At 43.5% G+C, this 22,880-nt stretch overlaps 1 protein-coding gene across 4 annotated transcripts in view; it reads right to left on the reverse strand.

Moving 5' to 3' along the window:
- LOC132767918 (breast cancer anti-estrogen resistance protein 3-like) overlaps positions 1-22,880 on the reverse strand; it is a 47,367-nt gene that overhangs the window by 10,160 nt on the left and 14,327 nt on the right. For 3 of the 4 annotated variants that reach the window (XM_067464106.1, XM_067464109.1, XM_067464108.1), the window contains 5 exons: positions 14,350-14,477; positions 11,597-12,021; positions 7,637-7,734; positions 5,521-6,083; positions 2,211-2,326 (listed from right to left, as the gene is read on the reverse strand). In XM_067464106.1, coding sequence (XP_067320207.1) covers positions 2,211-2,326; positions 5,521-6,083; positions 7,637-7,734; positions 11,597-12,021; positions 14,350-14,457 — 1,310 coding nt within the window. In that variant the 5' untranslated portion in view covers positions 14,458-14,477. The remainder of the gene's footprint in view (positions 1-2,210; positions 2,327-5,520; positions 6,084-7,636; positions 7,735-11,596; positions 12,022-14,349; positions 14,478-22,880) is intronic. The other variant, XM_067464107.1, reaches the window with a different exon arrangement.

A 22,880-nucleotide genomic window follows, 5' to 3' on the forward strand; every position in this document is an offset into this window, starting at 1 on the left:
GAAAACCCTAGGAGAGGATTGCCATAGATCAGTGCCAACTGGAACGTACATAACAATAGCAAAAGGGGAATAGCTGTGGAAACCGAGTTGGAAGGGACTCAAAGACATATCTAGTCCAACTTCCAACCAACTGAGGTAGCCACTGGCATTTCTGTTTAGAAACCTCAATCTCCACCAACTCTCACAAAAATGCCAACAAGCCACAAACAAGGAAGGTAGCAACACTGAAGAACACAGAAATGCTGGACCACTCGAATAACCACCATGTCAGACGACACAGAGAAGCCATTGAAATCCACAAGCATGTGGACATATTCAACAGAAAGGAGGAAACCATGAAAATGAACAAAATCTGGCACCGGGATTGTGGCGCAGCTGGCTGAGTGTCAGCTGCATTAAGATCACTCTGACCAAAAAGTCATGAGTTCGAAGCCAGCCCGGGTTGGAGTGGGTTTCCAACCAATTGTGTAGCCTGTTGTCGACCTTTGCAACCCGAAAGACAGTTGCATCTGTCAAGTAGGAAAATTAGGTACCACTTTAAAGTGTGGGGAGGCTAAATTAACTAATTTATGAGGCCATAAAAAAGACTCCAGGAAAGCACTCCAGCAAAAAAGCATGCGGGGAATGCGGAAGTACTTCATCAGTGTCGCAGATGGACGATGAAAGCGATAGCTCTCCAGCGGCCAGAAAAAGTTAAATAGCCTCTGTGTGTGTCTGTATATGTTGTATGTTATAATTGGCATTGAATGTTTGCCATATATGTGTACACTGTAATCCGCCCTGAGTCCCCTGCGGGGTGAGAAGGGCGGAATATAAATGCTGTAAATAAAATAATAAAATAAATACCAGTATTAAAAAAACTCTAAAATTACAACAGCAAAACAACAGAGAGGAAACAATCTGGGACATCGAATCACTTCTCAACAAAAGTTTGCTCTAGGCACTGTCAGGCCATTATATGCTAATCAAGGTGGTCAGTTGAAACATTCACACCTAGCTCCAGCAGACAAGAGTCATTTGTCCCACCCTGGTCATTCCACAGATATATAAACCCTTTTTCCTAGTTCCAACAGACCTCTACCTCTGAGGATGCTTGCCATAGATGCAGGTGAAATGTCAGGAGAGAATGCCTCTAGAACATGGCCATATAGACCGAAAAAACCTATAACAATCCAGTGAAAACTACATAATTGAAAGTTTTTAAATCTTCTCCATCACTAGCACTCTGTGTGGCACCAGGGGGAGCCATGGTACAAGGAATAGAAGTAAATACACACCAGCCAGTGCTAAATATATTTGACTGAAGAGGAAAACCCTGTATATTTCAAGACACTGGACTGAATCTTAAAGTCCCAATTATAGTGGATTTGCTAGATTAAAGAGATTTATCAATGTGCTGACTCATTGTCAACAATTGGGATTAACCAACAAGATTTAGATTGTGATACTAAGAAAAAAATTACTCTAATGGGTTGTTGTAGGGGTTTTTTTTCGGGCTACAAACCATGAAAATGAACAAAATCTGGCTACCAGTATTAAAAATCTCTAAAATTGGAACAGCACAACAACAGAGAGGAAACAAACAAGGACATCTAATCACCTCTCAACAAAAGTTGGCTCCAGGCATTATCTGGCCATTATATGCTAATCAAGGTGATCTATTGAAACACTCACAGCTAGCTCCAGCAGACAAGAGTCCTTTGTCTCACCCTGGTCATTCCACAGATATATAAACCCTTTTTCCTAGTTCCAACAGACCTCTGTACCTCTGAGGATGCTTGCCATAGATGCAGGCAAAATGTCAGGAGAGAATGCCTCTAGACCATGGCAATATAGCCCAAAAAAAAAAACCCTACAACAACCCAGTGATTCTGGCCATGAAAGCCTTCGACAATACAAATTACTCTAATTCATAAAATAGTATGCTCAAATTTGACCATTAGATTTTCTCCTACATATTGGCGAAATAACACTTAGAATTTGATACCCCCTTTAATTATTTAAAGTGTTTTAATAACTGCTCCACCTCCCAACAAGTTCTTCTGGAAATTTTGTAATATTCTCATTGAACTGATTACCCTGACATGCACCTCAGCCTCAGAAAACTGATTCTTAGAAGCAACTGAACTAAAAACTACACCCTCCTCTTAGGCAGTGTCACTAGCCACCACACACCTATAGCCAGCCACAACACATACACAACGCAATACCTTTCCAGCAAGTCTTGGCGCAACTGATGCCCCTGAGGCAGAGTGATGAGTTCCAGGCCTGAGCTCACCCCCATTGCTCGTCGCTGCTCCTTGGAGACCCCAATGATTTTGGCAGCCTGAGGAATGGATGGGACAATGGATTAGAAGTGGAGATAGTGGAGCCCTTCCTTCCACCTTTTTCCCAGGGAAATTTCTCTTGCAGCTTACATTTATTTATCTATCTATTTGTTTAGAACTTTTATATACCGGTCTTCTCAACCTCCGCAGAGGGACTCAGTCCGGTTCACAACAAAAGATTCATAAACAGTAGTTTAAAACATCACATCCCATAATTCACTAAAACATTAAAATACAATCATATAATTACATAATGGCAAATCGTCACAATGAAGTCACAATTCATTGCCATCCATCCGTGTGGTCAGGAGTTATTGACTCATTCATCAAATGCTAAATTCCAGAGCCAGGTTTTCACCAGTTTTCTAAAAGTCAGGAGACAAGGGGCAGATCTAATCTCCAGTGGGAGAGAGTTCCAGAGCCAAGGGGCCACCACCAAGAAGGCCCTGTCCCTCGTCCCCACCACACGCGATTGGGAGGGTGGTGGGACCAAGAGCAGGGCCCCTCCAGAAGATCTTAACAACCTTGATGGTTCATAGGGGAGAATCCATTCGGACAGGTAAACTGGGCCGGAGTCGTTTAGGGATTTATAGGTCAACACCAGCACTTTGAATTGTGCTCGGAAGCTAATTGGCAGCCAGTGGAGCTGGCGCAACAGAGGAGTAGTATGCTCCTTGTACCCCGCTCCTGTTAGTAATCTGGCTGCCGCTCGTTGGACTAATTGCAGCTTCCGGGCAGTCTTCAGAGGCAACCCCACGTAGAGAGCGTAGCAGTAGTCTATACGGGATGTAACCAGAGCGTGGACCACCGTGGCCAAGTCAGACTTCCCAAGGTACAGGCGCAGCTGGCGCACATCCTTCCCACAAGGTTGGTAAGTTAGAAAAACTGCTTGCTATAGAAAGCAGCTGTGCCGGCTGCAAAAGAAAAACATCAAGTGATCCCTCAAGCACCAATGGTAAATAAATAACCAAAATCCTGCATCAAGTGACATAGCCATGATGTTCTTTGTCACAGACACATTTCCTGATGCAACACCTTGGACACTAGATGGCAGCACCAAATTTGAGATTTCCGAGGCACTGGTGAGCAGGGAACTAAGTGAAAAAGCATGCTATCACTTCCCAGCAGAAAGGTACTTTGGATCCAGCAGGTATAAGCAACATAATTTTCTGCCATGAGAAAGTTCGAGGCATCTTAGCTCAGTCTCTGGCTTGGCATCTCCTTGAGGCGCTTGAGAGTGCTGGACTCGAAGGGCTTGTTGTCGGGACTCAAAAGGAGCGAGTGGAAGTTTTGGGGCTGAAAATCCCTATGAATGGCTTCTAAAGTGGGTTCTTGGGTAGACTCTCAGTTGCAGTAATGTGAATTTCAGTATTTACGCCTGGCTTATGGCATCATAAATATCCATTTTTGATTCAAAGATGTTTTGAGCCATCAAAACATTTAGGAAGCAAACTATTTTGCTGACTATCACAGAGAGCTGCAACAAAGAACATTCCCCATCCTCTTTCCAAATGAACCAACAGAGGTTGACCAGATGACCTTCTCTGCTTCTTTCTCACTGTGATAATCTACACACATGGTCACAATTCATGTTTTATTTTCTCTAAGGATTTCCTAGGTTTCTGTAAAAACCTTTTTGAGAAGCTTACCACTTTAAAGAAACACAGTTTTATTGCCTTAATATGGAAGAACTAAGCACATATATGCAGAAAAAACATCACCGTTACTCTGCCTGCCCTGGGTCTTCACGGGGTGGAACAACAGTGATTTCCCTTGCCAAGCACTATTACAGGCTCACTTGGTGAGGACATGGAGAGAGCCCTCTCAGTGGCTGCTCCAAAATGCCTTTACACAGAAGGCTAGGCTGGCACGCTAACTGCTCTCTTTTCACTGGCGGGCAAATACATTTTGTCTAAGCAGGCTTTTAATGTATAATCATAGGAAGGCTTCTTACTGGAGTGTGATTATTTATTTTCAAACTTTTGCAATTATACTGTTTTAAATGTGATTATGTTAATTATTTTTAAAACTATATTATTAGGTATTAACCTAGTCTTTAATGAACCACCTTGGGCCCCATTGCAGCAGAAAGGTGGCCAGTAAATGATTGACTGAAGTCCCATTATTCTACATTGCATAACTAGGTGACAGTGTTACTCTTAAATTAATAAAATCCACAGAAAAAGGCAGGTCACCTCAAACTCTATCTAATACTATGAATTATAACAGAGCTTGGAAACACTAGCTGGTGAAATCTGGGAGTTACAAAAGTAAATTTTCTAAATTATAGATTCAAACTGGTTCTCTCTATCCTATAATTGATTTTGGACTGCATCAATAGGAGCATAGTGTCTAGATCTAGGGAAGTCATGCTACCCATGCTCTATTCTGCTTTGGTTAGACCACACCTGGAATATTGTGTCCAATTCTGGGCACCACAACTGAAGAGAGATATTGACAAGCTGGAATGTGTCCAGAGGAGGGCGACTAAAATGATCAAGGGTCTGGAGAACAAGCCCTATGAGGAGCGGCTTAAGGAGCTGGGCATGTTTATCCTGAAGAAGAGAAGGCTGAGAGGAGATATGATAGCCATGTATAAATATGTGAGAGGAAGTCACAGGGAGGAGGGAGCAAGCTTGTTTTCTGCTGCCCTGGAGACTAGGACACGAAGCAATGGCTTCAAACTACAAGAAAGGAGATTCCATCTGAACATGAGGAAGAACTTCCTGACTGTGAGAGCCGTTCAGCAGTGGAACTCTCTGCCCCGGAGTGTGGTGGAGGCTCCTTCTTTGGAAGCTTTTAAACAGGCTGGATGGCCATCTGTCAGGGTTGATTTGAATGCAATATTCCTGTTTCTTGGCAGGGGGTTGGACTGGATGGCCCATGAGGTCTCTTCCAACTCTTGGATTCTATGATTCTATCCCTGCCAAATCTTGGACCTACTGTTTTAAGGAGGAGTATCCTCTGCTCAGCAGAGAACACAAAAAGATTAAAGTTTCCACGGTGAGACTTTACAGTTCTCTGTATAATGGATACAAACTGAATTCCCTTTATGGAGTCTAACAAGAATATTGGCCTGCCTCCTATAGTTAGTAAGCCTACTGAATTAGATTTGCCTCTGCACTGAGTTACATTTTAACAAATGCTTCAGCAGACCATCTCTCTTTGGGAGCCACAGGAAATGTCTCCTCACCTGGCAGTCCATCTGCAGAACATGAAGTGCTGTTGTGCGGCAATCGTGCTGGGCAAAGATCTCCTTGAGGCGCTTGAGAGTGCTGGACTCTAGGGGCTTGTTGTCGGGACTCAAAAGGAGCGAGTGGAAGTTTTGGGGCTGAAAAGAGGAAACTCCATCCATCTGGGGCCTCTCAAATTCTGATTCCTCTTCAGCCTCCACCAAGTGGGGAAGGGGAGAAGGGTTTGGCTCAGTGTCCAGGAACCCAAAGGCTGTCTCGGTAATGTGGGCCCGGCCACGCCACCTCTCTTCCAACCGCAGTCGTTCCACGTGGCTTCGTGGGCCATCAGGAGGTCTGGGGACCAGTTCACAGTAGTCGCTCACCAGCACGGACAAGGCCCTCAGGGGCTTGGGAGGAGCCTTGGAGTGGAGCCGCCCTTCAGAGCCACTCAATGCCGGGCCTCCCAGCAGGTGAGGCAATGGAGCATTTGCCCGCAGGACAGGGTCGCTCCCGGTGCGGAACGCAGGAGATAAGGGCGGGAGCTGGCTTCGGTCCTGAGTTCCAGGTGAAGCTTCCGGGCTGCCTGTTGAGCAAAGAAAATTTATTTATTTATGTGCTGGTACAGCTGTACCAGGAGCTCCAACTTTATTTGCTTTGTATTAGATGTTTGCTTGCAGTCCAAGGTTGCAGGGACTCTACAAGTAGGTGGCTTCCTTTGGTTGCAGTTGTATGGCAAGTCACCTGTCCATCATCATTAAGTTTTGGTCCCGCCCCTTGCTCAGGGCAATTGGGAAGGGAAGGGAGCCATTTTTAGTTAGTCTCAGCAAGGAAAGCTAATGTACAGGACGTGTGCAAGCTTCCCCTGTACAAAAGCTTCAACCCTTAAGACTTTCCAGGGGAAAACAGTCTTAAGAGCATCAAAAGATCTCCAAAGATTTCCAGGGAAGCATCCCCAAAGCTTTGAGGACTTTCAGGGGGAAAACAGTTTTAAGAGTCTCCAAAGATTTCCAGGAAAACAGCCCTAAAGACCAAAGAACTCCAGCTGGAGAATATCTAAGCCTTTACTGGTAGGTCCACTCGGTGCTTCGAGACGCAGTTCGACCCAGTAGCGGAGCCCACATCAGCAAGGGTTAGATTACAGTCAGCCTGGGAGAAGTTAAAAAGGGGATTTTCCTTTAAAGTAAATTATATTATTTTAAACACAACAAGATGAGTCCACAGCAGACACTCTGCTAGCTGTTGAATTGGATCACACCTCGGACACTTCCCAAGTGTATTATTATTATTATTATTATTATTATTATTATTATTATTATTATCCCGCTTTATCTCTCCTGCAGGAGACTCACAGCAGTATGCCTTCTGTAAAGCAGATATTTTAAATGGTGTGTCCAAATTACTTGTATATGTTAGTATGTCTGCAAGTTGTTTCCCACTTACGATGATTCTATGGTGATCCTATTGAAGCATTTTCTGGGTTTGAGAGAGTATTACTTACAAGGGTCACATAGTGGGTTTTCGTAACTGAGAAAGAATTTGAATGCTGGTCTCCAGAGTGGTAGTTCAACACTCAAACCATTACACCATGCTGACTCTCACTTTAATCTCAACTTGTTTGTATTCCTATGAAATTGATCTTTTGCCAGAGCATGGGTTCAAAGGCATAATCTGGCATCCTGGGGCTCAGATCTCTAGTATGAAACCTCTTGAGCTGGCTCCTTATCTTTCAACCTGAATTGAGTGTAGCTTCTCGATATCGATATTTTGCCGCTAGCCATACTCAACAAAGCAGATGACTCATGAATGTTTTGTTCTGCTCTCCCTGTCCCACTGAGAAATTATGGGGTCATGCTGACTTGTTTCTTCACACAGATCATTGTTCCCCTGCTCAAATTAGACTCAATAGTACGGATTATGAGGCAGAAACAACCAACAGAAAAATAGGTCAATGGAACAAGGTGTCCCATGAAGAACAGAACCCGTCTTGTTTCCAGAGATTTTAAGAAAATCCAACCACATGGCTCTTCAGTCTAGTGACAACTGGGTTTCAGAAAAAATAGGAAGCTGAACTCAAACTAGATGTCTTTGCTTGTGTCAATCTGCTCATTTTCATTCTTTTGTTTCCACAGCTCTCACCTGACAGTAAATTGCTGTCCGACTGGGCACTCTGCAAGGAAGGTCTCTGTCCGACCTGGTCTAGGCTACTGGGGTCACTTCCACTTCGATCTTTCATTCTGTAAGAGAGAAGAGACAGAAAGAGAGAAGTTACTGATCTTGTTGTTTATTCGTTCAGTAGTTTCCGACCCTTTGTGACCTCATGGACCAGCCCACGCCAGAGCTCCCTGTCAGCTGTCACCACCCCCAGCTCCTTCAAGGTAAATCCAGTCACTTCAAGGATCCCATCCATCTTGCCCATGGTCGCCACTCTTCCTTTTTCCTTCCATTTTCCCCAGCATAATTGCCTTCTCTAAGCTTTCCTGTCTCCTCATGATGTGGCCAAAGTACTTCATCTTTGCCTCTAATATCCTTCCCTCCAGTGACCAGTCGGGCTTTATTTCCTGAAGTATGGACTGGTTGGATCTTCTCGCAGTCCAAGGCACTCTCAGAACTTTCCTCCAACACAACAGCTCAAAAGCATCTATCTTTCTTTGCTCAGCCTTCCCTAAGGTCCAGCTCTCACATCCGTAGGTGACTACGGGGAATACCATTGCTTTAACTATGCGGATCTTCGTTGCTAATGTGATGTCTCTACTCTTCACCATTTTATGGACATTGCTCTCCTCCCAAGAAGTAAGCGTCTCCTGATTTCCTGGCTGTAGTCTGTGGTAATTTCTGCACCTAAAAATACAAAGTTTGTCACTACCTCTACGTTTTCCCCCTCTATTTCCCAATTTTCAATCATTCTTGTTGCCATAATCTTGGTTTTTTTATGTTTCGCTGCAACTCAGCTTTTGCACTTTCTTCTTTCACCTTGATTAGAAGGCTCCTCAGCTCCTCCTTGTTTTCGGCCATCCATTTATTTATTTTATTTCGAACATTTTTTCCCCGCCCTTCTCAACCCCTGGGGGGACTCAGGGTGGCTTACAATTGGCAATAATTCAATGCCGCATCATAAATACAGAATAACAAATATAACAATTAAACATGAACATTAATAAATAAATATTAGTGGTGTCATCTGCATATCTAAGGTTGTTAATGTTTCTTCCAGCAATTTTTACCCCAGCCTTTCATTCGCCAAGCCCCGCACATCGCATTATGTGTTCTTATTGATCTACCTTATTCCATAAAACCTATCTTTAAAAAACCATCAGAGAAAAGGGCTGACTCTGGAACTGCTGGCAGCAACCAGATCGCCCCAAACATTGACCTCATACTGATGAGATTTCAAAAGTGTAAGCACATGGTTGTACATGTTTTACCTCAGATTAGCACAGAAGAGGAAGCTATACCTGTGTATTGGTCACAATGGCTTGTGTGCATTTTTAACATCCAGTACAAGAAACATGGGCAAGATGGTGCTGTTGCTTCATGCTTCCCATAGGAATCTGGTTGACCACTATGGGAACAGAATGCTGTATGTGACAGACCTTTGGTTTCACCAAGCCAGGCTCCTCTTATGCACTTAAAGTGTATGTGAAAACAAATCCCTGTAGTGCCAAGACATGGCTTGATTCTAATATAATAATAATAATAATAATAATAATAATAATAATAATTTACTTATATACCGCTCCATCTTCCCGAGGGGACTCAGAACGGTTTCCATGTAACATCACAAAACATACAAAGTAAAAACAACATAACCATAAGATTAACAATATATATCTATATATATAAATTTGTTAGGGGCATCCAACGAGGAAACAAAACTCAAAAAAACCCCAACGAAACTTAACCAAAATTCCCATGCCCATAACACAACCCACAAGGTACAAACATATCTACTCAAAATGAAAAACAACACAACAACACACTCACAAAACGGCAAAACAACAAAACTCAAAAAAACCCCAACGAAACTTAACCAAAATCCCCGTGCCCATAACACAACCCACAAAGTACAAACATATCTACTCAAAATGAAAAACAACACAACAACACACTCACAAAACGGCAAAACAACAAAACTCAAAAATCCCCCAACGAAACTTAACCAAAATCCCCGTGCCCATAACACAACCCACAAGGTACAAACATATCTACTCAAAATGAAAAACAACACAACACCACACTCACAAAACGGCAAAACAACAAAACTCAAAAATCCCCCAACGAAACTTAACCAAAATCCCCGTGCCCATAACACAACCCACAAGGTACAAACATATCTACTCAAAATGAAAAACAACACAACAACACACTCACAAAACGGCAAAACAACAAAACTCAAAAATCCCCCAACGAAACTTAACTAAAATCCCTGTGCCCATAACACAACCCACAAGGTACAAACATATCTACTCAAAATGAAAAACAACACAGCAACACACTCACAAAACGGCAAAACAACAAAACTCAAAAAAACCCCAACAAAACTTAACCAAAATTCCCATGCCCATAACACAACCCACAAGGTACAAACATATCTACTCAAAATGAAAAACAACACAACAACACACTCACAAAATGGCAAAACAACTGAGCATGCGCATTGGCGCCCAGCCGCAAGTTCCCTGGCGCGCGCACATGGCCTTCCGGCCAACGTTCCCTCTGCGGAAACCATGCCCACTCCAAGCCCCGCCGCGCCGCTTCCTGCACACAAACACACCCTTCCGCACACACACACGCAACCCCACGCTCCATCACTCCCCCCGACGCCGCATACACACACGCAACCCCACTCCCCCCACTGCCACACACACACACGCAACCCCACGCTCCATCACTCCCCCCACCGCCGCACACACACGCAACCCCACTCCCCCCGCCGCCGCACACACACACGCAACCCCACTTCCCCCGCCGCCGCACACACACACGCAACCCCACGCTCCATCACTCCCCCCGCTGCCGCACACACACACGCAACCCCACGCTCCATCACTCCCCTGCCCCAATCTTACCTCCTTTTACTTCACGCCACCTCCAAACCCCACCCCGCCCCTTCCCGCCCTGTCAAAATCTAGGAAAGACAGGAAGGAAGGAAAGAAGGAAGAAAGAGAAAGGGAGGTAAAGAAAAAGGGGGAAGGAAGGAAAGTTAGAGGAAGAAGAAAAGGAATGAAAAGGAAAGATGGAAGGAAAGAAAAGAGAGACAGCAGAAGAGAAAGAAAAAGGGAGAAGGAAGGAAAGAGATAGAGAAAGAAGAGGAGAAGGAAAGATGGGAAGGAAGGAAGGAAGGAAGGAGGGAGGGAGGGAGGGAGGGAGGGAAAGAAGGAGAGAAAGAGGGAAGATTGGCCACAGCAACACGTGGCGGGTAAAGGTTGTTATTTCTATTATTATTATTATGCTATTGTTCCTCTGAGACCCTTTTAGGGGGAATGGGAGAGGTGTCAGGTCCCAGAGGCAATGCATTGCATTATTGTTATTGTTATGATGGTGGTGAAATAAAAGGAAATAAAAAGTGAAAGAAGGAAGCAAACAGGGAGGGAAGAAAGGCAAAGGAAGAAAGGGGGAGGGAATGAAGGAAAGAGAGAAGGATGAAACCAAGTAGTGAAAGAAGGAAAGAAAGAAAGAGGTAGAGAAGGAAGAAAGGAGAGAAAGGGGGAGGAAAAGGGGGAAGGAATAGGTAGGGACCTCTCTTTCATAATAGTCCAGATATCTACCTCAACTTTGATAAGTTTTACTATAGGCCACAGCAACGCGTGGCAGGGCACAGCTAGTATATATATATAAGCATAAAAATTCTAAGTTTAGATGAGGCCAAAGACATGCTAAGGGAAGCCTGGATATGAGTTATTTCAATGGTACCTGGTATGCATCGATTCACTGGTTAGGAAAACTCTTGCATATCCATCATAACAATTTTGCCCCAGGTTGTTAAGAATATGCTGGCTTAGACGTCTCTTATTCACAGACTTGCCATAAGTCAAATTCAACATGAAGTCTGCTAACCAATTTGTCAACTTTCTTGCAACTTCACTATAATCATCTCACCGGATTAGGTTCCCTTCTCCTGTTTCTTCCCCAACTGGGGCAGCACGAAAGCTGAGCCGTCTCAAGGGTGCTCCATCTTCTTTATTTGGTCCAGGGGGCTGGCCAGTGTCACTGTAGCGCTCCTTGATACATCGAAGAGGCACATTCCTATTGACTGGATGGGACACCACAGCTCCTGAGACATCTGAGATGGGCTTCCGGTTGCCCACGTAGAAGCGCACTAGAGCAGGCACATTGTCAAACTGCTCCTGCTCAAACTGAAAGAGGGTGCGGGAATAGCCCTTCCGGGGGCGGAGGACGACACGGATGATCTTGAAGTGCAGGGCTTGGCCCCTCCAGGAGCATGATAGGACATAGTCACCTTGGCTGGAACGGGAATCTCGGATGAGGAAGTCACCGTCATCCTGCAGCTGGGATTCTGCCTCCTGCAGCCGAGAGAAGAGAGAGAACGTGTATGGCTGACAAGCTAGGGTTGGTGTTACAGCAAGACAGGAGCACTTTAGCCTATGAAGAGGGATTTAAGAGTCAACTGAAAGATACTAATAGTTAGCAACATGATTAGGCACAACACAGGACTTCTGAACCTTTTAAAGCTTTGTAATCCTTGCTTTCCGACCACTATATGAACAGCTTCACTCATCAAAACTCTTTCATCTATTAAATGTAAAAGCCTTAGTTTCGCTTCACTTTAAACCATTTCTGCAGAAGTGAAATGAAGGTAAAAATGCTCCCTAGAATTTTTGGGCTTGCACAAATCTTGGCCCGGCCTTTTAAATTTTTTAATTGCCTTGTACAGGCAGGATTACTTTTAATATACGTGTGTTATGGTGACAATTTTTATGCTTATATTTTGTTTTGTTAATCTTATGGTTATGTTATTTTTTTACTTTGTATGTTTTGTGATGTTACCTGGGAACCGCTCTGAGTTCCCTTGGGGAGATGGAGCAGTATATAAATAAAGTTATGATGATGATGATAATGATGATGATGATGATTATTATTATTATATACTAGCCGTCCCCTGCCACGCGTTGCTGTGGCCCGGTCTGTGTATATGTGTTTTGTGTATGTGTATATTTGTGCATATGTGTATATTTCTGTATTTGTGTGTATATATATGTGTGTGTGTGTGTATAAGTGTGGATATATTTGTGTATTTCTGTGTTTATATGTGTATATGTATATTGTGTATGTGTATATGCATGTGTGTGTATATGTGTGTATGTATATGTGTGTAGGTAAATATGTATGTATGTGCATATGTGTTTTTTGTGTATGCGTGCATATATGTATATGTGTGTGTAAGTATGTCTGCATGTGTATATATATGAATGTATGCATGTGTATATGTGTATTGTGTATATGTGTGTGCCTGTGTATATGCAGATATGTGTGTATATGTGTGTATGCATGTGTATATGTATATTGTGTATATGTGTATATTTGTGTGTGCTTGTGTATATATATGTGTGTGTGCCTTTATGCATGTGTGCATGTGTATATGTATATGAATGTATGTGTATATCATAGAATCATAGAATCATAGAATCAAAAAGTTGGAAGAGACCTCATGGGCCATCCAGTCCAACCCCCTGCCAAGAAGCAGGAATATTGCATTCAAATCACCCCTGACAGATGGCCATCCAGCCTCTGTATGTATGTATATATGGTTTATTTTGGAAGGTTTTAAAGTCCATTCTGCTGGGTTAATTTGTGTGTTTTTATGAGTCGTGGTCACTCATTGGCCTGATAGGTGTATTGTGTCCAAATTTGGTGTCAATTTGCCCAGTGGTTTTGGAGTTATGTTAATCCCACAAATGAACATTACATTTTTATTGATATAGAAGAGCAGCACGTCCCCTGTCTTGGTCCTAGAAATGCCAAGATAGGTGGCAAAAAGTGGCAAATATGTCCCCAACCTTAGACAACATATTAGAACAAAAAAGGTTTTTAACTTCTTTTTTTTCTTCTTTTTTTTTTGCAGTTTTTGATCCTTGGGGCCCTTGTGGTTACAAACAGCCATGGGAAAGTGCACAGGCAATCTGTGGATTACACTTTGCCCTGTTTTGGTTTAAACGTTCCAGTGCTTGAACAGTTAATCTTTCCAGAGTGCCCAAAGGGCAGAAAGAACATGGAATAAAGTCACACATTTCTGTAGTGGACTATTCTATGAGCAAGTTGGCTGCCAATTGTGTGCACATGCCAGCATCCAATGTCCTGCAAGCAGCAAAGGAGTCATGATGACAAACCTGAATGCAGCCAATTGCACAGCACGAATTAACTAACAGACATACTGCTTCTGTGAGAGGTTAGCTATTTCAGCAGTGGCCTATTTTACCCATGTCTGCTGGTTCTTAGAGAGAAGGGATCCTTTTAGACATTGGGTGGCTTGGGAAATCACCATCAAAATGGTACAGATAACGTTTCCAACCCCCTGATGCTGAAGGAATAGATGTCGACACAACAGGCCATACTATAATTAGCCAGCATCCAGCTGAAGGTGCACACTAAGCAAGCTATACTAATGGTATATTACCATTACCATCTCTGGTAATGTTTTATAACAGAAAGATTCAAGTTGGATAGGGAAGGCACTACAAGTATCAACAACACCAGAGAGTTTACACTGGCAGCAACAGGCCTACCCATTTAAAGCAATTAGTGTACTTCAAGCATACTTCAACAACTCAGCCTCAGGAAGATATTATGAAGAGTTATCCCTCTGCTTCCCACACTAACTTTGGGCTTATTACCCGACGTGGCAGGCAGCCATGGTACCAAGCGTGGCTGCGCAGCTGCTCGGTGCCAAGTTTCAACTCCTCCTCAAGCTCCTTCCTTAGCTTCTCGCTGGTCAGGTCCATTTGCAACTGAAATACGCCTTCTGCAGAAATCAAAACGGATCAAAAGTCAGTGAAATTTCATATTTACAGGCATTCTGGAGTCCCTAGCTAAGACTAATACTTGTTTCACCCTGAAAAGACGATTGCGGGGGCAAGAGAGGTATTAAACAAGTAACCGACACAGAACACAACCGACATTTCTGGAAATGTAAAGTAAAAATAAATGTAAATCCGGAGTTTCGGGGTACGGTGTCATCTGTACGCGAATGATGTCCAACTCTGTCACTCCTTTCCACCTGCTACTAAGGAGGCTGTCCAGGTCCTGAACCGGTGCTTGGCTGCTGTGACAGTCTGGATGAGGGCGAACAAATTGAAACTGAATCCAGACAAGACAGAGGTACTACTGGTCAGTCGCAAGGCCGAACAGGGCATAGGGTTACAGCCTGTGTTGGATGGGGCCGCACTCCCCCTGAAGACGCAGGTTCGCAGCTTGGGTGTGACCCTGGACTCATCGCTGAGCCTGGAACCCCAGGTTTCGGCGGTGACCAGGGGAGCATTTGCACAGCTAAAGCTTGTGAGCCAGCTGCGCCCGTACCTTGGGAAGTCTGACTTGGCCACGGTAGTCCACGCTCTGGTTACATCCCGTTTAGACTACTGCAACGCTCTCTACGTGGGGTTGCCTTTGAAGACAGCTCGGAAGCTCCAACTAGTCCAATGCTCGGCAGCCATGATTTTAACAGGAGCGGAGCGCAGGGAGCATACAACCCCCGTTGCGCCAACTCCACTGGCTACCGATCTGCTACCGGGCTGAATTCAAAGTGCTGGCGTTGGCCTTTAAAGCCCTAAACGGTTCCGGCCCAAGCTACCTATCTGACTGCATCTCTGCCTATGAACCCACCAGGACTTTGAGATCTTCCGGGGAGACCCTGCTCTCGATCCCGCCTGCTTCCCAAGCTCGGCTGGCGGGGACGAGAGATAGGGCCTTCTCGGTGGTGGCTCCTCGGCTGTGGAACGCCCTTTCTACGGACATTAGACTAGCACCATCTCTAATGGTATTCCGCAAAAAGGTGAAGACCTGGATGTTTGTGCAGGCATTTGAGTAATTTAGTGCAATCTGGTAATGGAACATAGGAATGGAACAATGGACGACGAACCTGGACTACGCTTGGATGATGAGAAGATTGGGTACGGTTGTTTTTTGTAATAATTGTGCATTGTAATTGATTATTGGTAATTTATGGATAATGTGTTAAGTCAATTGTTATATGTTGTATGGAACCACTGCTGTTTCTACTGTTTTTACTGTTTGTGAACCGCTGTGAGTCGCCTTCGGGCTTGAGATACAGAGGTATATAAGCAAAGTAAATAAATAAATAATAAATAATAAATAATAATAAATAAATGTATTACAAATAGTTGTTAACAATACAATACATTTTAAAAAAATTAAAAAGGAAAGGAGTCAGGTTCTCAAGCTCACTGGGTGATTTGGGGTCAGCCAGTCTCTCTCAAACTAAACAGCCTCACAGACCTACAATTGATTTCGGAAGAACTATATTCACAACCCTAAAAGATGGGATATACATCTTTTAAAACAGGGGTCCTCGAACTTTTTAAACAGAGGGCCAGATCACAAACTGTTGGAGGGCTGGATTTTAATTTGAAAAAAGCATGAATGAATTCCTATGCATACAGCACATATCTTATTTGTAATGCATAAAACACTTACAAACAATACAATAATTAAAATGAAGAACAATTTTAACCAATAAAAAAATTATTAGTATTTCAGTGGGAAGCGTGGGCCTGCTTTTGGTTGATGAGATAGGATTGTTGCTGCTGTGTGCTTTCAAGTCATTTCAGACTTAGGCTGATCCTGAGCAAGGGTCGGATAAATGACCTTGGAGGGCCGTATCCGGCCCTTGGGCCTTAGTTTGAGGACCCCTGGGTTAAACACTTGTTCTGACTCTGGGAGAGTGGAGTGAGCTCTCGTCTGTCAGCTCCAGCTTCTCATGAAGGGCTATGAGAGAAGCCTCTCACAGGATGGTAAAACGTCCGGCCATCCCCTAGGCAACGTCCTTGTAGATGGCCAATTCTCACAAACCAGAAGTGACTTGCGGTTTCTCAAGTTGCTCCTGACACGAAAAAAAGTCTGGTTTTCACAACCATATATAGAAATAACACTGCATGGTTCAGCTAAATTTTAGTATGCAATAATATATCTTGATGTTTCAGGATTTTTTCAATTCCTTCACAGCAGCTACAAAGCACAGGGTGGTTTTCTCTTGAAATTCAACTAGAAATTCAACAGATGCCCCTGGGAGTCACAGAAAGCTGTGGTGTCTGAAACACAGTTTATGAAGCACTCAACATCTTCCATAATATCTCAAGCAATCAAAGAAGCAGGTTTTTCCCAATAACAATAGATCAGCTAGGATGGCCTTGCAGGATCAATACAGCAACAGCAGTGACAAGCTTTGCAAGTGCAACTCTGCCAGCTATTTTAGGAGGAAGGATTTAATCATTAACAGGAAAGCATGGGCAGTTAGGCTATGTAGTCTACAAAACCATGCTCAAGGCAGGTGAAAAAACACAAGCCAACAGTTATGCTATGCCCTGCCCAATCCTACTTATCAATATGACTCTGTTAAAATAATCTTCCATTGTAAATATGTATTACCATCATTGTTCATCCTGACCAAAAAAAGAAAAAAAGAGTGAGAAATACTGTATATTCTGGCATATAAGACAACTTTTTAACCCAAGAAAATTTTCTCAAAAGTCAGGGGCCGTCTTATATGTGGGAATTGTCTTATACCCGGGAGTCATCCTATACGCTGGAGTAGCTTTATGTATGGGAGTCGTCATATGCGGAAGCCGCCTTATACGCCGGGAGTCATCTTATAGAGCGGGAGCTGAAACTTCCAATTCGGATTGGAGAATCTGTGGTTGCTGCATGTGGTTGGAGCTCAAAAATGGCAGTGGCCACGTCCCTGCCGTATGCAGCAACTGTATGAAAGCATTAAGAGCGACGCTGTACAAGTACGGTAGAAGAAAATCCATTCATCAGGATCCGTGGACTTAATACGGTCCCGATGGTGAGGTGAAGGGGCGCCTCACTGGGAAGGTGTAAGTGAAGGGCTGCAGGCGTCCGGGGCACCCGGGGTATGGAAAAAAGAGATAGAGTGGCTCTGGGCCCAGAAAAACACACCTCTTTTACCTGTCTGGCCTGCCCTTGTATCCTATTACTGTACCTCCTCCTCTGCCTCTCAGATCTCGCTCCTGAAGACTGCAGTGAAGTGGTACAGGTGCGCATGTGCGAAATCTGAGAGGCAGAGAAGGAGGTACAGTAATAGGAAAATTACCATATTGAAATCAAATCTGAGGCTTTCAAAATATTTATTTGGTGTGTGTTGGAAGAGGGGTAGTCTTATACGGCGAGTATATCCCAAACTCTATATTTTAACTGGAAAAGTTGGGGGTCGTCTTATACGCTCAGTCGTCTTATATACGGTAGGTGTCACAACATAAATGATCTTCCTATCTCAAAAGTCCCACAGTTTCTCATTTTGATTAGGTATGTATATGGCCACATATATAGAAGGCCGTCTGTATCTGTGATGCTTGATGAAAGGACCTCCAACCAATACAAAAAACTGTGAACGGTAATGTCCCATTACATTTAATGGTGTAGTAAAATGGCACCCTGTATACAAAGAAGCAAACACCTCTAACAAGTGCCAGAAAGACCCTGAGGATCTGAGGAATGATGGGGTACGCCTCCACATCACTGTAGGACTATGTGGGAGGCAAAATCAAGCCTTGCTTAATATTTTCTTAATATTTTGAGCTACAGTTGGTTGAATCCTTGGGTGCAGAACCTGTGGATATGGAGGGCCAACTGTAGTAACATATCCTGTATTTTTATTTATTTATTTATTGAAAACATTTATATTCTGCCCTTCTCACCCCGAAGGGGACTCAGGGCAGAGCACAGCTTATATACGGCAAACATTCATATGCGCATACATAAATATTAAAAACATTTATCTCAATATTAAAATACACCATTTAAAACCGTCTTGGTCATCTGCATTAAATCTAATTGGCCTGGTAATCTTTCCTATTGCTGCTTTATTGTCCTGTGCTGAAAGCTTGGTCCCACAGCCAAGTTTTTACCATCCTTCTGAAGGACAGGAGGGAGGGGACCGATCTGATCTCACCAGGAAGGGAGTTGCGTAACCGGGGGGGGGGGGGGGCAATCATCGAGAAGGCTCTGTCCCTCGTCCCCACCAATCATGTCTGTGACAATGGCGGGACAGAAAGCAGGGCCACCCCGGAGGATCTTAATCTCCACAATAGTTCATAGGGGGAGATGTGTTCGGATAGGTAAATTGGGCCGGGGCCATTTAGGGCTTTATAGGCCAAAGCCAGCACTTTGAATTGTGCCCGGTAGCAAACTGGCAGCCAGTGGAGCTGGCGTAACATGGGAGTTGTATGCTCCCTGTATGCTGCCCCAGTTATTAACCTGGCCGCCTCTCGTTGGACTATTTGAAGCTTCCAAGCAGTCTTCAAAGGCAACTCCACGTAGAGTGTGTTGCAGTAGTCTATCCTGGATTTTTGTTGGAACACATATCTTTTCCCACTCAGTGCCAGTGATGGGAAGCTGCTTATTTATTTTCTCACATCTGTAATGGAAGTGAGAGGTTTGTTCTAAAGGGAAATAATACCTTTTGATTTTCAGGCTCTGGTCCAACTTTCTCTCTACTTTCTACCACTGCCACATAAGCAAAGCTACGAAAAGGCAGTGTGACATCAAAGCAGTCTCTCGGATTATACAACAAAATAATGTACACCAGAAGTGGGAGACTGTATTGAGTCAGAAAGCTGCATGTGGTTGAAGGGTCAGCATTCAAATGCCAATGAGCATATATGGAGTTGGCAGTGAGAGAGATCTTAGCAAGTTATGACAACCACAAGGAGAGATATATTCCTCTTCCCAAGCACCACTCACGCTGAAGCAATGAGCACAGCAGAGGGCAGAGCAGCCTTCCATAGCCTGCAGCTCTGCCCCTGTCAACCACCTCCACCAAGTCTGGCCTCCTTAATGAGAGCATTCAACACACACACCGCCAACTTGGTTGCTTCACTACATAGGCTATTGCTGCAAGTAATGACAGTGTGAATAAATTGTCAATATTTGCTTGAGATAGTGCTTGCAGTTCTGGAGGGACTTTTTTGCATCTCATAGACTTAGCATGGGGATTTGGTTAACCACTTAAAATTCATGAGTAAACCAGTTTTTTTAAAAAAAAATCTGAAACATTTCAGGGGGGTTGAACCCCTAACCCCCCCCCCCTCGCTACAGGCCTGGGTCCAGTGATGGTTTTTTCAACAGCGGTTTTATAAGTTTGTTTTAACCTGTCTGAAATATTGCCATCCCGCAATATTCTGCCAAACCCCCTATGGCTTCCTTTATCAGCCAGGATGGGCAGGAGTCTAGGATGCATGTGGTCGCTCTCACCTCTCCAAGTATCTTGTCCACATCCCCGGGTTGCACCAATTGAAATGAATCCAAGAAAATCGGACAAGCAGCTGCTCGTGTTACATCCTCAGAGACTGCCATGGTGTCAAGGTAAGAACGGATCCAAGTGACTTTGTCCGCAAAGAACCAAGCAAATGCTTCACAGCGTGCTGCCGAGTTGTCAGGGACCCCGTCCTGAACAACAGGATTTAACAGTCCTCTGACAACCCAGAACAGCTCCACCGGGCGGTTCTTTGGAGACACAATATTGGCTGTAAAGGAGGATTTCTTTGCAGCCTTTATTGCCGCAGCATATGCCCTCAAAAGCCGTATTTGATTTGACTCGCTCAGGTCCAAATGTCACACGCACTCTAGCCTCCTCTTCCTTTGCTTCATCGCTGCCAGCTCCTCATTGAACCAAGGAAATGGTTTAGCTCAGCTACTTGTAAGGGGACATTCTGGAGCAATTGTGTCTATTGCCCTAGTCACCTCCTTAAACCTAGCCTTAAAACCTACTTTTTCTCTATAATTTATTCTACCTACAGCTCAATAGCACCTTCTTGCATCAGATGAAGTCACTAGAGAAACAGCTATTTTAAATATGTGTCCAACTAATTGCAAGAACCATAGGAAAAAAGGCAATATCTAGTATAAACATTATTACCACAAACCTTTATCTGGCTACTTGAGAGGGGGCTTTGCTGGTATTTAATAAGATGACCTTCTCAGCAGACTTGAATGGGAATATGTTAACAATACTTCAAAAAAAGTGCTGCCAATTCTAGCTACATTCCTGGTGATACTCAAACTGAGTCTCTTCTTTCTGCCCAAAACAGATCTTGAGATGTGCCTTAAAACAGGATCTGGCATGTTTTTGTTTCGGCCTGTGGAATGAGGCCAGTTCTCCCTTCCTGCCTTTTACCCTGTAATTGACTTCATATCAGATTTCACCTTCGGTTTTCTTTCCAGCATGTTCTGTACTTTTTGTTTACAAAGGAATAATTGTGCATATTAAACACATCACATTTATTGGGGGGAAGCTTTTAAACTGAGAATTTGTCCCACTGAGAGAGTTCAAAGTGAGAAATAAAATATGTGGAAATCGTGAAACTAGGAAAAGGAAAAGTTAGTTGCCGAGATTAGGAGGGGGCAAACAGATTTTTTTGGCAAAATTGGAAAAAACCAAACACAACACTCTTTACGAGTGAAAATCACAGTTTCTTTAGAAATATAAAATATATCTAAATTGGTGACCTCAAATATCATGTCTGTTATATTAAAGTAAAGGTATTCCCCTGACATTAAGTCTAGTCATGTCCGACTCTGGGGGTTTCTGCTTATCTCCATTTCTAAGCCAAAGAGCCGGCGTTGTCCATAGACACCTCCAAGATCATGACTGCATGGAGAGTCGTTATCTGGCCGGGGTGGTCCATGTCTTGGTCACCTCTAGATTGGACTACTGTAATGTGCTCTACGTGGGGCTGCCCTTGAAAACGGCTCGGAAATTCCAACTGGTCCAACGGGCGGCGGCCAGGTTGTTAACTGGTGCTCCTTACAGAGAGAGGTCCACCCACCTGTTTAAGGAGCCGTTCATTTTCCGGTCCCAATTCAAGGTGCAGGTGCTCACCTACAAAGCCCTAAAAGGTTTGGGACCCGCCTACCTGCGTGACCACATCTCCGTATATGAACCCACACGATCCCTCCGTTCATCTGGAGAGGCCCTGCTCACGATCCCACCTGTGTCGCAAGCACGTTTGGTGGGGACAAGGGACAGGGCCTTCTCTGTGGTAGCCCCCTGACTCTGGAACTCTCTCTCCAAGGACATCAGACAAGCCCCAACGTTGGCAGTCTTTAGAAAGAGCTTGAAGACCTGGCTGTTTCAGTGTGCCTTCCCAGAACAGGAAACTCCCAGCATCATGTCCCAAATGCACCTTACTAGAGACTTAAGATTGCCTGCACATCGTTCCTACCCTAAAATCCTTACATTTCACTTGTCATGTCCAGCACTTTTAATTTTAGTCATTACATTTGGCCCGGCCCTAGTTTTAAATGTGTCATGATGTATTGTTTTAATGTTTTATTGTTATTGCTTTAATGTTTATTGGTTTGCTTTATGAGTTTTATTGTTGTATTTGTTATGCTGTTGTTTTATTGAGGGCCTTGGCCTTTGTAAGCCTCACCGAGTCTTTAGCGGGGTACAAATAAAGTTAATAATAATAAAAATAATTAATAAAAATAATAACCATTAAGGTATTATTATTATTATTAATAATAATAATTATTATTATTATTATTATTAATAATACCTTAATGGTGCTCCATGGAGTCATGCTGGCCACATGACCTTGGAGATGTCTACAGACAACACCAGCTCTTCGGCTTAGAAATGGAGATGAGCACCACCACCCCAAATCGGACACGACTGGACTTAATATCAGGGGAAAACCTTTACCATTTACCTATATTAAATCTGCAGTTTATTCAGTCACTAATTGCAACTGTAATTAAGTTTTTCTATATATTTTTTAAAGAAATGGGAAACAAACCGTTTTCTCCCCACTGAGTTCTTTTTTTTTTTTTTTTTTTGCCTTTACAACAAGCTACACAAAGGTAACTAATAAACCCAATACTAAGGTGAAAAAACACACAGAATTGCTTTCTCTTGAGCTTGATCCTAGACCGAATATCTTTTGGCAAATGAGAGCGGACCTCATTTCCACAACTTGTAAACATTACTTTCTTAAGGCAGAGCGACAAGTCTCAGAATTAGTCCGTAAACATGGCTAATGGTCATGTTGATCATAGAAACTATAATGCAAACTAGGATGTTTTCCCCTTAAAATCTGCTTAATTCTTGATGTAGGAGCCCACAAATACAGACACGCTGAGATTTGACATTGGAAAACCCAGGATACAAGCT

The sequence above is a fragment of the Anolis sagrei genome, chromosome 2 (genome assembly GCF_037176765.1).
Source record: "Anolis sagrei isolate rAnoSag1 chromosome 2, rAnoSag1.mat, whole genome shotgun sequence".
Lineage (NCBI taxonomy): Eukaryota > Metazoa > Chordata > Lepidosauria > Squamata > Dactyloidae > Anolis > Anolis sagrei.